We start from the raw sequence: 16,501 nt of genomic DNA, 5'->3' as shown, positions 1-16,501 counted from the left end.
TATTTTGTTCCAGTAGTTGAAGATCGCCAGCAACAGTCAACATCAAAGGTGAAACTTAATGCAGTTACATCAGCATTGACCATATCATTTAACAACAACAACTCTTTATCCTTGCCAACTGTTAACACTGAACCAAAATGCATTCAGTCGAATGCAGATGCAAATATTGATAGAACCCAAATAGAGTTAAACGATGTGCCAAAAACTGTATCACCTGAGAATATTCGACCTTATCCTATTGCTTGTAGGGTTACAAATAGTGCTAGCCGTAAACGAAAATTTAAGCGAGCAGAAGTGGCAACAAGTTACCCTTTTAAAGCTGCAGTTCAATTAGCTGCACTCGAGAAAAAAGAAAAATCGATGAATCAAAAAATAAAGAAAGCTGTTAGAGAAAAGAAGGGCCAGCTTAAAAAAACAGCTGTAACTAACGATAGAAAGAAAAATGACCAAGCCAAAAAAAGAGCGAAAAAAAAATCCAAAAATCAAGTTTCAAAAATAGTTGACAAAACTGAAGAAATTTCATGTTGGTATTGTGAAGTTATCTATGGTGACCCTAATGATCCATTGCTTGATGATGACTGGGATATGTGTAAATCCTGTGAACACTGGTGTCATTTAACTTGTGGGCAATATGTTGAACGTAAATTTACTTGTACTGTATGCTACTCTTGTGTAGCTTAGCAATTATTACATTGTTTTATTGCGCATTAAAATATTTTGTTTGACATTTGTTTTATTTTGTTGTTTTGGATTTTACTATGAACTGATTAGCAGGTTTTTTGGCATAGCCCAATATAAATATATAAACTTAATTTTTATTAAAAATTACACCACTATTTATATTACTTATTTTATAAACTAGAATTTATGATACCGTGATATTTAAAACATTAATGGTATCATGTAATTAACTTATCTTAAAATCGTCATCTTGCCCCGCATACGGGGCAAGATGACGATTTGAGGTAACATCGGTTAATGAGTTTTTTCCAGACTATTTTCAATTTTTATAAGATTTTTTTGATACATCAGTAGCGCATGATAATTTTTAATCACTTCTGGATAAAGTTTTACTTATTGGAACACTTATTGACTAAGATATAAGTGCTTTTCAAAATGTTCGTCATCTTGCCCCATGTTCCCCTATATATATATATATATATATATATATATATATATATATATATATATATATATATACATATATATATATATATATATATATATATATATATATGTATATATATATATATATATATATATATATATATATATATATATATATATATATATATATATATATATATATATATATATATATATATATAGGTAAAATAGAATCTCCAAAAAATATATATAAAAGAATATTAACAAATCATCAATACATTTTTCAATAAAACTTGAGAAAAATTTTCAAAACTATTTTGTTCCATAAAAATGGTCCGCAAAAAGCAATGGAAAACTTGCTTTAATTTGTTTGAAAATAAGTTGATATATATTTAGTGCATACATTTTTCCTACGCTCTGCAAGGGAAAAACATTAACTAAAATTTTTTTAACGTGCTAAATGCTTCTGATGATGATTCTAAAATCTGCGCCTGCCTATAATAACATTTCCAAAAAAGGCATACTTACAAGAAAAATTCGAAATTATTACTTATTTGCATCAAGAAAGTTTACTAAATAAAAAAACTAAACATATTTCTATATTGAAGACATAAAAATAAGTCCTTTTTAAAAAAATTATAAAAAACAAAAGGCCTATCTGAATTTATTCTTCTTCTAAATAATTCTTTTGATAAATATATTTTTAAAAGTTTTCAATCATTCTATATCAAATAAAAAAATAAAGTTATATTTAATGTTAAATATGGTGGTAAGATTTAAGTTTTCTATGCTTTTTGCATGTTACCTGTAGTTGTTGTTTTTATTATTATTATTCATTTGTTGCATAAGTTACTAAGCAAACAATTGAGTTAGAATACTAAATCCCACTTTATTAGCACTGAACTATTTACAAACTATCATGCATTTAAAATTTATCTTTTGATGACGTTTGCCATTAAATTATTCTTTTTTGTGAGAGATTTCAAACGTTTTGTAAAAAATTTCAAATGCGGTTTAGTAGACAGTTATGCCATTGACTACAACTTTTACAAGTTTTTTGGGATATTGATGCATGACCTCTAGTGCTTTTTTGAAACTTAGCAATTTTTAATTTTTATTAATATTTGTTCCTTTAAAAAATGTAAAGATTACAGTTAATTCGATTCTAACGCGTCTTATTTCGAGAGTTGTTAAATGAAATAATTTTAATCTCGAACTGTATTAATGTCCATAAACGTGTGCAGCAGTGCTAAATCTTTTTGAGTATTTCTAAATATTTTTTCAAATATAGTGACCATACTAGTATATCATTTTTCAAGTGACGTCTTACTATAGCTATGTACGATGTTCTGCGCATAATTCAATTTATTTTACCAAATGCATGTTTAATGAATATCAATATCGCACTAAAGAATTGCATGCAAAAAGCAAAAAAATCTTGAGAATTAAAAATATTGCGTTATGTATTAAAAAAATAATAATAATAACAAGGTGTTTAGGCATATTAGATTTTTAAAGTTGGTTAATATGCTTAAAAATCGTTAGGCGGTAGAAGTAGAAAAAAAGTTGTTTTTGAGTATTAAATAAAAATAGTAAATGGCTTTATTATTTTAATAAAAGAAATTTGGTTTTCAGTTTTTATTGAAAGGGCGTTATATAAGTAATTACAAATATATTTGACAATAGAAAAACACCACATAACAATAACAACAATTAACAACAAATAATAATAATAAAAAGTATACAATAAACATAAATACATATTTTAAAAGATAAGGTTTAAATGTGATTTTAAATGTAAAATATGTTTTATATTTATTTAGTTTTTACGATTCTCAAATATTTTGTTTCAGAACACCCATAATAAAATAATATATGCTATTAGTAATAAAACTTCAAGAATATGATGGTAATTAGTGATGGTAATAGTAGAATAGAATAGGGCCTTCCCAAAAAGTTCTTGATAAGGGGTGGGGGAGGGGGTTGACGTGTCTGTTCTTTGCCATTTAAGGCTTAGAAAAAAGATTTGCTAACTAAGATATTAACAAAAAAAAAAGATCCTTGATGGCTATTTTTTTCCGACTCGAATGTCCAAATTTTCCTTCTAATTTTTAAATAAAATTTTCGTTGGAAAAGGAAGGGGGGTGAGACACCTCCGACGCGTCTCTTCGGGACGGCCCTTATGATAATGATGACGATGATGATGGTAATGATGAAGATAATGTTTATTGATGAATGTGCTAAAAGATATGTCAAGTTTAATAAAATCAAAGAAAAAATTAAATTTTCTCGTAAATTTATATTTAGATTCATGAAGAAAATTGCGAATGTTTACCTCTTTGTTGTGTAAATCAATGTGGCATGAAAATTATGCGTAAAGAGGTTTGATTTAAAATTGAAATAGCTGTTTTATATTCAAAGTATCCTTTTTTTACCAAAGTAAACACTCGACTCGTTAAAAACGTCTAAACAACGTCTTTTTACTTCTAGACATGTTTAACACGTCTTTAACACGTCTTTTAAACGTCATGTGTTTACTGAACATTTAATTTACTTGGGTAAAAACTTTATTTTGAAACTTTTCATAGATGTCTTCCCATATTACTGATAGTTGCGCTAATACAATTATTCCATGTCAATATTTAAATATTGGATGCAAGTTTAAGGTAAGAAAATAAGTTTTGAAAAATTTAAAGCTTTTATAATTTGAAAATTAAAATTGTATAAAATTCCTAAATAATAAAAATCGAGAAATCAGGTATATATCATCATATATCATAAGTATATCAATCAGTTATATATTATCTATATATATTGATCCCTAACCACAACATTTCTTAAAAAAAATCAAAGTGTTCAATAGGTTAAGTTTTTCAATTTCGTTATTCAAAAACTTAAATTTCCAGAGATTAAGTTTTCACAATGTATGTACAGTCAACTAACTTTTATACATACCTTGATAAAGGTTTTAGTTATACATTGATAAAATTACTGGGAAAGCAGTATTTTATTTAAAAGATTTTTTATCTAATGCAAGTTTTTAAAATTTGACACCTACTTTATAAGTACACAATTTGTTTTTACTCATTATTTTAACTTTAAATTAAAAAAGTCAAAATAGTAAAAGGTATGGTAAAATCACTGTAAATGAAAAAAAATTTCACTTTTTCTAAAGGATTAGCAGGTCAAAGACAAAGTGAACACAAACAGCGCTTACTTGCATAAAAAAATTAACTATCAAAAAATATTGCTCGTCGAACCAAAAATACTTGGATATTATATACATGGACGTGGTCTATCACTATAAAAATCAATAACATTCACTTATAACTTCCACTTTGATTTAGTAAGTTTTAATACGATTCGATAACTAGAGACATTAAAATAAGTAGAAATCGTCAAAAAATATTATATTATTATGTCAAGCTTTTTATTTAAAAAATGCACACATGAAAACAAACATTTAGAAAATACACATTACACAGTTTTCTTTAAAGCCATTTTATTTTTTATACAACAAAAACAAATTAAGAAATTTCAGACTTTTTATTTCAGCTTGATGTCGGGCGGTTATAGATTTTGCAGTTCAGGACTGAAAAATTTCAGTTAAGACTTTTTATTGGTGATTTTTTATTTTGACAACCAGAAAATTTTAAACCAGGTTTGTTTTATTTCAACAACAAAAAGAAAAACTCAGTAACAGAGCGTTTTATATTATTGTTGGCAGATACAACATTTTATCGGCAATTATTCATACAGCTCACTACCATTTATCACAGCTTGGTCTACGTATACTAGCAATTATACTTTGCCTCAAAATATTTGTTTTGTGATAATAAACATCAATTTGTTAAATTACATCATTATGTGCGTCCTTGGCGCAGTGGTTTGAGTTCAGGCTTAGAACCAGTGTAGAAAGTACGTTATGAAGTGGAACCATTGAAGTTCTTGAATAGATATTGGAGAAAAAAATCGTTAAAATGTAGTTGACATACTGCCCATTCTACTGCTTTTTGCTAATCTTCAGTTCGAGACAACTGTAAACTCCATTATTTACAACAGTTTTATCACAGTTTTATCGCATTTTTATTACAGTTTTATCACCACAAAACAAAAACGTGGTTTTAAGCTACGGGCAAAGGCTTCAGCAAAGGGTTGACTTTTTTTCAGAAATTGATGTATCATAACTCCTCTACAAATGCTCTTTGATAGTATTTATCAACATTCTTTCCTGTTGAAATTATTTTGTCACGTTGTCCTTTAAAGGAAAGACTTGATATATAATTATTATTAATTTTCGAACTCTCAAGTTTAAGCTCTTCCATGGTTCGATACCTCTCCCTAGCAAATTTGTTATTATCAATCTCTAAAGATGTATTCAATTCAGTGAATTAGCTTACGTTAAGCATAACAGTGGCTTGAAGCAATACTCCAAATCTTTCGGTTATTGATGTCTTTGTAAGTTTTTTTTGCATTTAAAACATAATTACTAATAGTCGAATGAAGTCGACTATTAGTAATTATGTTTTTAGTCACTAGGTTTAATTTTCTCATCCTCAATAATATTTTAAAAAAAGCTGATGTTGATAAAGATACCACCAGTGTGCAATAAACTAAACGCAGTAGATTTAGAACTAGTAAAGGAATTATTTTCTATTTTTTCAGCACGAACATAGAGAATTATGGTTTTTTGCAAATCGAGAGATCCAATGCACGTTCGGCGATTGTTTTCTAATCAAAGAAATGTCTGGTCTTAATAGGAACCGTTGTTTTCTTTGGGCATTGTAAACTTTTTATGTTTTTTATTTACCTATATTTTGACTTTCAACATTATCTAATATATAATTTATGCGTATATTTGGCAACAATAGTTTGTCCAAACATATGAGCCATCATTGTGTAGCGAAAAAAGTCAATTAACTCACCGCATTTGAAAATACATTCTTCATACCGCATTATATACTATACCGCATTTAAAAATACATTTTTCATATCAAGTCTGGAAATGAAAATACATTTCATAAAAAATTCATAAAAAGTCTGGAAAACATTCTTTTATTTTCAAACTTGATATCTATATAGTTCTTTTGGTATAAATGAGTTTTGAAAAAATATAAATCAAGACCATGAGAAGTTGAAATAAAAGCATCTGAATATATCACGTGCTGCTTTACACAAATAAATGATGATGATGACACAAACAAAATGTGGAAAAAAGTCCTTTATTTTTATAGTGTTTAATAGTATTTTTTTCGTTAGAAGCATCCTAGCCGAATGTATTGGTGATTCAAAAATTAGGCAGTCTAATGTAGTAATAATAAAGCAATCAAAAGTTATACATTTCCTTGGTGTTTTTATTGGTGAAAATCTTAAAAGTAAAAGTCATATCGATACTTTAAGCCACAAAGTTTTAAAAAATAATAAAGTAAGTAAAGGATTTAATCACACAGCAAGCTGTCCCGAGAGTTCCTCTTTCTGCAGATGTTATGCTACCTACTTGTTTGACACCTTTACTAGCAATAACCTTAACAGGTTTTTGTACGGTTGTTATTCCTGTTTCGTCCACATTGTAAATGCTTTCTGGACCAAAATGTTCACGTTCTCGCACTCCCGGAATCTCCCGGAGATTCCGAAAAAAATTACTAACGGTGAATCTGTTGAAAGCTGTTACTCTTGCAAAGCTGGTGGCTTCTGGAGCTCGATAAGATAATTCTAGTTTTCTTTTCATAAAGTTCTGTAACCAATCGATGCCTGCCACTTTGTTCTTAATCCATGAATCCGGACAAACTTTATTATTAGCAACAGTCATTTCATATGCTAATTAGCGAATTGTTTTCGTTGAAAGGCCATAGTTCATCTTCGAAGCTTGAAGCAAATAATAACTATTGTATATCAATCAATGAAGCAGTATTAATTAACTAAACATGAAGAAAAACAACGTAAAACTTAATGAACGAGAAAAAGTGACATAAATTTAGCAGCTACTTACAAATACAGACGCTTAGAATAAATTGACCAAGCGTCTGCTACGCACGGGTATCGAACCCTGACACCAAGCGTGCATCACTGCTCAACAGCCCGATCTTTTTCTTCAATGAGAACGGCATGGAAAACGTGAGACAAAAAATTACTCTTGTTCGCAATTATCTTCTTCAAATGTTTGACCTTTCGTATTGACAGTTTCAAATCCAGCGGCAGCTGCTACATGTTTATGTCTATCAAAAATTTAACAAAATTAAATCGAATATTATTACTATATCTTGTTAAAATAATTTACTTTTTTATTTTTTATTATTAATTTTATTTATCTAGCAAATGGAAATATTTTTTCTTTGTGCAACGTATGCATTTCAATAGTTATTCGAATGTAATTAAATACCACAAATTATACTTATCATAGTTTTAGTATGGGACACCTTGATCCTCAGATCAACCAGCTCCGTGTAAGAGAGATCAAGGAACCCCTATAGGTATACATCATGTAATAATGGCTGTATCTCGCTGATAAATAACATTCAACGGCGAAATCATACCATAAAATATACGCCGATGAAATACCAAGAGACTGCAGTTGATATTTTACAAATATTTAAAATAGTAATAAAAATATATGAATAATTCTCCTGTTTATCAAATTTACCATTTATCGTGAAAATCAAACTTTTATTTCTTAAAATTCGTAAAATCGATTTTTTGACAAAACGACAAAGAAAATAAATAGCCAGAAGTTTATGCTGATAGTAACTTAAGACGTCACGCATATATAATTATAAATAGTTGATGTAGCGCTAAAAGATCAAGCTGCCCCACAGATTGAAGAGCCCCCCCAACTCCCCGACTACTTTTTGTTAAAGTTCAATAAAAAGTAGTTTTTTAATATAATTACTTCTGTAAAGGAAGTAATTAAGATTAAGGAAGTGAGTAAGATAAATTATGCACAAAATTACACAACAGTATAAACAAAACATAGAAATTCGCGACAAAAATGCCGTCTGATTATGTGTAAAAAATACACATAATCAGACGGCATTGTAAACAATACACAAAACAATAAAAAATTTTATTTTGCTCTTTTACTTTTCACCGTTAAAAAAATGTTTCCTCCGTTTGCGATGTCATAGCAAAGTGAATTAATATTGGGAATAATATTGGGAACATTAGCATAATATTTTTTTGTATGTGGCTACATTTAAATGAGCTGTAAGGTGTTGCAACTAAATCTTTTAGTGTAAAGCGGAAAAAAAAATTCCCAATATTAAGTTCAATTGAATAGTTTTATGTTCAATAAAGTATGTTTATAATGTGTCTATATATCAATATATTTTTCGATAAAAAGATCGTACAGTCGAGGTCATTTACAAATAGTTAAAACTAATCTTAAGTATATACCATGAAATAGCATTAATAATACAAATAATAATGATAATAATAATAATGATAAATTATAAGAGTAATAAGAAAATTATATGATAATAAATCAATATCAATTTTAAAACAACAATTGAATATAATGCATAGACAGGAAAGTTACAAACAGTTATGTACTGACAAAACGTAACAACCTACCATGTAACTGAAACAATTACTGCAAAAAAAAAGTAACAATGATTTAATAAATATACAGTATTGTGAAAAAGTTAAGAACCACAAAAAAAACAAATCATAATTTATTTTTGTTTTTAAATTTTTTTTTAACCGAATATATTTTTCTGGTAAAAAGAATAATAATAATAAATTTTAGAAAATAGACAAACAAAATAAAAAATAATAATAGTGATAAAAACTTTTAAACAAATATAAAAAATGTATTTAAAGTTTTATAGGTAATTTTTATTTAAAAAAAATTGTGAAAAAGTTAAGAACCACAGAATAAAAAACGATAATTTTTACCACCTAATACCGCGTAATTCTACCATGAATTTTTAAGCACTCATTTATACGATTTGACATTGAGTCTATTAAATTCTCTAAAATATGTTTGGGAACATTTCCAAGTATTGCTAGTAAAATATTGCGCAACTCCTCAAGGCTCCTTGGTGCTTTCTTGGCAATCTCTTTATCAAGCCAACTCCAAAGATTTTCAATGCAATTTAGATCCTGGCTATTTTGTGGCCAAGTTAGACGCTCAATATTTTTACTTTCGAACCATTCAGAGACAATTTTAGCCCTGTGACATGGTGCATTGTCTTGCTGAAAAATGAACGGAACGCTTTGCTCAAGTGCATCAATTGACGGTAACAAGTTGTTATTTAAAATATCGACATAATAAGTAGAGTTGAGTCGACCATCAAATAATTTAAACATACCGAGACCATAATATGTCATATTTATTTATAATCATAATTCGGTTTTTTCGGTTATCAACCTCGATATTCATCTCATCACTGAACATTACTGTCCTCCATTTTTGTTTAGACCATTCTTTGGCAAAATTCTTTTCGCTTTTTTATATGTCGTTTGGTAAGTCGCGGTTTTAGAACAGCTTTTTTCCATAACATATTGTTAGCTAATAGTTTCCTACGCACAAGTGATGCCGAGGCTTGACGTCCATTTGAAAGCTTCCATTCCCTTCTTAATTCATTCGACGGCATGGTTCGATTTTTCTTTGCCAACCTGATTAAAAGGCGATCATCATTGGGCGTCGTCATTGATTTGAATTGAAGATTTGAATCTTTTGATGATTGTTAGCACCGAACTATGTGATCGCTTTACTATTCTTCCAATTTCGCGAGCGGATTTACCTTCCTGGTGAAAATGCACCACTTTTACACGATCTTCATAGGTATTAGCTTTTCTGCTCATTTTTTCAAAAGGAAAGAATTTTTTTTTGTTTGAAATTAAATACTTTTTTTAAAAGTATTTAAAAAAATTAATTTTTTCAAATGTTTTTATTGGTTCTTTGGTAATAACTCAGGTCATTAAAAGAATATTTTAAAAAAAAGGAAAAATAAATTTAAAAAGACGTTTCCGCCGCATTTAGCACAAAAAATTCTTTGTGGTTCTTAACTTTTTCACAAAAAAAAAATAAAAAAAAATTAACACATATTTAATCCGTATTTTTTATAGGTTCTATTAACTAACTTTCAAAAAAAAAAAATTTTTCTTTTTTCTCATGCTATATTTAATATGTTTGAAAAAAAAAGACTATTTTATTATCTTTAGAATAAAAATTAATTAAATTTATTTTAAAAAATTTTTTTTTTTATTTAGTGGTTCTTAACTTTTTCACAATACTGTAATAATATTAATATCAATAATCATATAAATTAAATTAATATAAATATTTCATCAAAAAATAACAATAAGTAAACGTGTCACCTACACACACACACACACACACACACACACACACACACACACACACACACACACACACACACGCACACGCAAACATTTAGTCACAAAAAGTATAGAGTTTTCATAATAAATGAAGATAATAAAATAAAAAAGTAAGTCATCAAACAAACACATATAGTCTTTCAAAAATAATAAAGTTTAAAAAATATTTTTTTTGCTTTCTTCAAAAGCGGAAAAATTTTTTATTTTATTTTAATTCTTTTTAATTACTTTCCATTATCGAACGTTTTTTTTCTTTTTACTATGGCTTTTTTTCTTTCCTTTTTCATATCTCTTTTCTTTTTTTGTTAATTTGTTTTATTTGGTTTTTAATTTTTTTTTAGTTTTTGCTTTTTTATTTCTTTCTCTTTCTTTTCTTCATTCTCTTTATTTTTATTTTTCTTATTTTACTTATTTTTCTTATTTTACTTATTTTATTTATTTTTCTTTTTTTTTTTCTTTATCTTTCTTTTTTTAAATTTATTTATATAATTCGTTATAAAAAAGCGTCCGCCATTCTGGAAGTCTCTGCACTGTAACTGATGTGATATATATCTGGGAAACATATAAATGTATAATAATACATTTATATATAAATATATATATGATTTAAATGTTGACATCTTGTACGAGAGTGTATATATATATATATATATATATATATATATATATATATATATATATATATATATATGTATATATATATATATATATATATATATATATATATATATATATATATATATATAAACTAATTTAAAACATCAGATAATTTGAATTCTCTCAATACTAAATAACTTATTTGAAATTTTCGCCGGATTATAGGCAAAAATAACACTTCATCATGCTTTAAATTGACGAAAAAGTAAAGCTAAATTCTTGTTATATTTTTTAATTCATGAACTTTAATTAATAAGATTAATATGAATTGAAGGTAAATTATTCATGAGTTATTAATTTTATGGTATCCCCTTGATACATGTTTCGTTAAAAAAGGAAATTGTTTTTAAAACGTTAAATGCACAAAAACTAAATAAATTTATTATAAATAACTAAGCAATTGAGTACAAATACTTTTCAAACAAAAAAAAGTTAATTTACAATCAAACATGTGTATAACAAATTTAAAAAAATATGTAAGTTTTTTTTCCGACTCTCCTAAAAGAAAAAGTAAAATAAAGCTTAGGTACTTGAAGTTTTAAAATTCCAGTTACAGTACAAATAAAAAAATTCCTATTAACAAATATCTAATAGCAAAAACACTGACTTAATTCAGTCTTCAATTCTGTGTCTAAACAATAAAAGCACTTAAATATATAGACATTAAATTATCTACCTAACTTTTTAAAAATAAATTCACTCAACTAATGTAACTAATACCTTTATTAGATCTCTCTTGATCAACTAAAGAAAATAAATCTTAATTAAACTAACTTGATATAAAATAATAAAAAGCTGTCTTACTGAGAATTATAAATTTCTTCTCTTTATTATTGACAACATAATTTTAAGTAGGACCTAAGTTCTTGGGCTTATTGTATAAAATTATAAAAACCTACTTTTTTACTTTAAAGTCAACAACAATATTTTAAAAAACATTTTAGTTACTTTATAAAAAATAAAAATCCTTTTAAACTTACTACCTCTCTCTTCATTATTTTCAACTAAACAGAAAAACAAACAAACAATTGATAGTAAATTTTCACGTAGATTAAATAAATCTTTGATCTATTTAATCTGCTCTAACAGTCTACAACTTTGTCATTAAACTATAACTATTTTCTACAACCTGGTGTAATTTAACAAAAATATTTATTTTAAGTAATTAAAAAATGTTTAAGATTATAATATATAAGATTTTAAAAACCTGAAATTTTAAACCTACTTAAAAAAAAACAGATATATTAAAAAGTATTTTTTTCCTTTTTAAAAAGTAAAAATGCTATTTAACTTACTTTCTCCAATAATACTACTGTCATCTAAACAGAAAAGCAAACAAATATTGAAGTCTATTCTTTCTTAAACCTCTTTAATTACTTCAATATTAAAATAAATATTTTATCTTTCTGGATTGAATTAATTTACGAAAATTTTCGTTAATATAATTTAAGTTAATATAAACATTTATCGAAAATGTAACAATACTAAAAAAAAAAAAATTAACAATACTAGAAAAAAAATTATCAATACTAAAAAAAAAAAAAATCAAATTAAGTTATAAATTGCATTTTTAGCAAAATGTCTATTGTTAAAAATGAATAATTGGAAGTTTCATTATTAGGACTTACTGCTTTTGGTAAATAAATAAAAGCAGTAAGTCCCAATAATGAAACTACCAATTATTCATTTTTAACAATAGACACCAACGTGAAGGTAAGTCAAGCAGTCTATCAACACAAAACATCACAACAATAACACATAACAATAGAATATTATTACCCTTGATCCTAAAATCCAGCGAAAATAACAAACCAAATTAAAATATGAAAGACAAAATTCGAAAACCAATTTAAAGTTAACTATATTTATCTTTTTACTAAACATATAAATACAGAAAAGTATATTTGCTTTTATATTCAATATTAGTTATTCAATTACTTCAAATTTAGGACATAAAAACGCCCTAGATTTAAAGATCAAGGTTGCATACTCATTACGCTAAACATTAACAGACACTATGTGTTTCCAGAAAAATTAAAAAAAGGCTAGACAACAAAACCTAGCCCTAAAGCAGTAACACCGACTGGCACTAAATGCTGCCAAGTCACACCTCTACTATAAGTACACCGCTTGGCTGGCAAGGTTATCAATCTTGCTCAACATAATGCCAAGTCACATCACTTTGAAAATATGGAAACACCATAATTTTAAAATATATACAACTATAAACAAATATGGTTTTATATAACACATATAATACAATATTAAATGACAATATTAAATGACAAATATATATATCAAATACTATGAAAAAAAAAATAAAAATAATAAATAAAGTTATACATACAAAATGTACTCACAACCTACAAACAGTTAATTTTAGAAATAAAAATCTAAAGACTATAAATTAAGAACCTTAGAAAGTATAACATTATTTGTGTGACACTTTCCACCTACCATACCTTGAATGAGATGTTTATCAATTTTGAAAAACAGACTATTAAATTATCCAGTTCTTGAACATGCAACATATAGTTGAACATGAGAGAAACACGGTTTTTTAAGATATACCCCAACTCTATCAAATGTTTGACCTTGACTTTTATTAATTGTCATTGAATAAGCCAATCTGACAGGAAACTGACGACATTTCAGAACAAAGGGTATATTAGTATCTGATGGAGCCAACTGAATTTGAGGAACAAAAACCCATTTACCACCAGAAACATCTGTCAAAACCTCTGCATCAATATAATTATTTTGAAGAGCACAAACTTTCATTCGAGTACCATTGCATAACCCAGCTTTGAGATCTAAATTTCTAAGTAGCATAATTAAACAACAAATTTTCAATTTTAAACAATGAGGTGGCATACCTGAAGGTATTAGGCTGTTCCATAACTCAACAGGAGTTATTTCTTTCATTAAGGTCATCAGTCTCAATTTGATCAGCACTTAAATCAATTTTGACGTCACCCGGCAGACATTCAAGCACTTCTTCATTGATTGATAATGAATCAACATTAGTTGGTGTTAAAATCACACGTTTAGAATAATCATTTTGATCAGCATCTCCAAAAATCTTTTCAAAAATCGATTCAATTTCTCTAATAATGCACTGATTTGGTATTTCAATGCTTCCTTTAAAAGGATCCTCCTCTTTGACAGGTATAGCTCCAATCCCAAGTTTTAGTAGCCATTGGGAAAACTCACCGTCCATCTTGCACTCCGCATCTTGCGCTCTCATATTTTCAGTTAATGCAAACTTCTGCACCCATTGCCAATGCAAAGAACATTTTATAGGCGATTCTACTATTTCAGCCAGAGTTGTTACGACATAATATGTCTGGCAGATCTGTCGACATATTTTCAGACATATTTTCTGCTGACATAAAAAATGTCCTACATATTTTCGATTGACATATTTTGACATAATTTTATGTCTGAATTATTTTCTGCTGACATAAAGTATGTCAGACATATTTTCTGTCGACATATTTTGACGTAATATTATGTCTGAATTATTTTATGCTGACATAAAATATGTCAGACATATTTTCTGTCGACATATTTTGACATATTTTTATGTCTGAATTATCTTCTGTTGAATTAAAATATGTCAGACATATTTTCTACGACATACTTTGACATATTTTTATGTCTGAATTATTTTCTGCTGACATAAAATATGTAAGATATATTTTCTATGGACATATTTTGACATAATTTTATATCTGAATTATTTGTTGTTTGATATTCTTGAAGGAAAAATCAATCTAACAAATTTATTGCGCATTTCAAGTTAATTTACAGAGTTAAGTAAAAATAGTTTAACAAATTTGTTGCTTTTTTGCAATCAATTATAATTGAAGATCAACAAAAAAAAAATTTTTTTCTGGTGCCGAGCAAACAATTTGTTTTTTGGATTGCATTTCACATTTTGATTTCAAATTGCAATTCATTTTTTACCATCACGTCAAGTTGTAAAGATATTTGGGTTCAGATCTTTAATATTTGGGGTAAAGTCCCTAATATTGTCAAAAAAAAAGTTGTTCAAAAGTATGTCAACTTGGGTCTCAAAAAAAGCGTATTTTAGAAGATAGTATAGAGATATTAGAAAATATAAAAATTTTTCCTTAAAATTTTTTGGCAAAAAAATTATTTGAAAAAATGCTAAAGACTCTTAAAAAAATGTCAACAAAATGTTTTTCAGCAATAATACAAAAAGTACTTATTTTTATTACAAACGAACAACATCTTTAAAATCTCTATGAAAATACGCTTCTTTTGAGACTCAGGTTGACATACTTTTGAACAACTTTTTTTTCGACAATATTACGGACTTTACCACAAATTTTAAAGATTTGAAAATATCTTTACAACTTGACGTGATGGTAAAAAATGAGTTGCACATTTGAAATCAAAATAAGAAATCCTACATAAAAAAATTTTTTTGTTTTTGTTGACCTGTGTTATGCTTCATAAAACTTTTATTTTAAATCCTATAAGCAAATATCTTTTGTTTCATAAAGGTCTTTTCTGCTCTTTTTAGCGATGTATCATTTGACAGTATCGACAAATTATTTTTAGCGATGTATCATTTGAGAGTATCGACTAGTATTGATGCATCATTTGATAGTATTTGATAGTATTTTTTTTTTTTTTTTTTTTTAATTTATAAGTTTGCCGTTAAAAATAATTACAACTCTCGTATTGGTAAAATATACACATGGCGGGGGCAAGAAGAAGACAAAATAGTCTTATCGCCAAGCTCCCAATAATCCGTAAATAATATAGCTATCAAATCTTGTCATTAAAAAAGTTATCAAATATAAAAAGAAAGAAAGAAAAGAAAGAAAAAAAAAAAGAAAAATGTTTTTTTTTATTTTTTTTTTATTATTTTTTTCATATTTTTTTTTTTTTTTTTTAAAAAAAAAAAAAACAAAAAAAAAAAAAAAAAAAAAACACAAACAAAGACAAAAACAAAAAACAAACAAACAAACAAACAAAAAAAAAAAAAGACAAAAAAAATAGAGATAATAAATTATAAAACTTATTTTCAAATATAATTGAACACAAAGCAAAAATGAAAAAGAAACAAACAGACAAAAATGATATTTGAACCTATATAAAATTGTTTTTAATTATTGCGATTAAGAATTCTTAATTAGGAAATATAATGAAAAGAATTTAAACTTCTATAGCAAGACCTTTAGTTTTTCATAAAAAGAAAATAAAAATTAAAAAATAAGTTTTTTAGTGAACTAAGTTTTTAAACCTTTGCAAATAAAATAAAAATATACTATACAATATTTTAAAGGCCAAAAAATAAATATAGCTCTAGAAGAAGTCCTTCATGTTTTGATTAATTAAAATTATTTCTTTTAGTTTTGATTTA

General features: G+C 26.6%; 1 protein-coding gene across 8 annotated transcripts in view; it reads left to right on the top strand.

Annotated features, from left to right (window-relative positions):
• The window catches only part of LOC136083996 (TNF receptor-associated factor 3-like), a 110,804-nt gene that overhangs the window by 61,501 nt on the left and 32,802 nt on the right, over nt 1-16,501 (top strand). For 6 of the 8 annotated variants that reach the window (XR_010640275.1, XR_010640274.1, XM_065803981.1 and 3 more), the window contains exons 6-7: nt 3,415-3,489; nt 3,696-3,773. The exons of 1 other annotated variant lie outside the window; for it this stretch is intronic. Coding sequence is in view for 5 of the 7 variants with exons in the window: in XM_065803981.1 (XP_065660053.1) it covers nt 3,415-3,489; nt 3,696-3,773 (153 nt within the window). In the remaining 2 variants the exon portion in view is untranslated. The remainder of the gene's footprint in view (nt 1-3,414; nt 3,490-3,695; nt 3,774-16,501) is intronic. One more of the 8 variants, XM_065803978.1, reaches the window with a different exon arrangement.

Source organism: Hydra vulgaris, chromosome 08 (assembly GCF_038396675.1).
Source record: "Hydra vulgaris chromosome 08, alternate assembly HydraT2T_AEP".
Classification (NCBI taxonomy): Eukaryota; Metazoa; Cnidaria; class Hydrozoa; order Anthoathecata; family Hydridae; genus Hydra; species Hydra vulgaris.
Note: the sequence above shows the minus strand (reverse complement) of the source record. Positions and strands in the feature narration are given on the sequence as shown.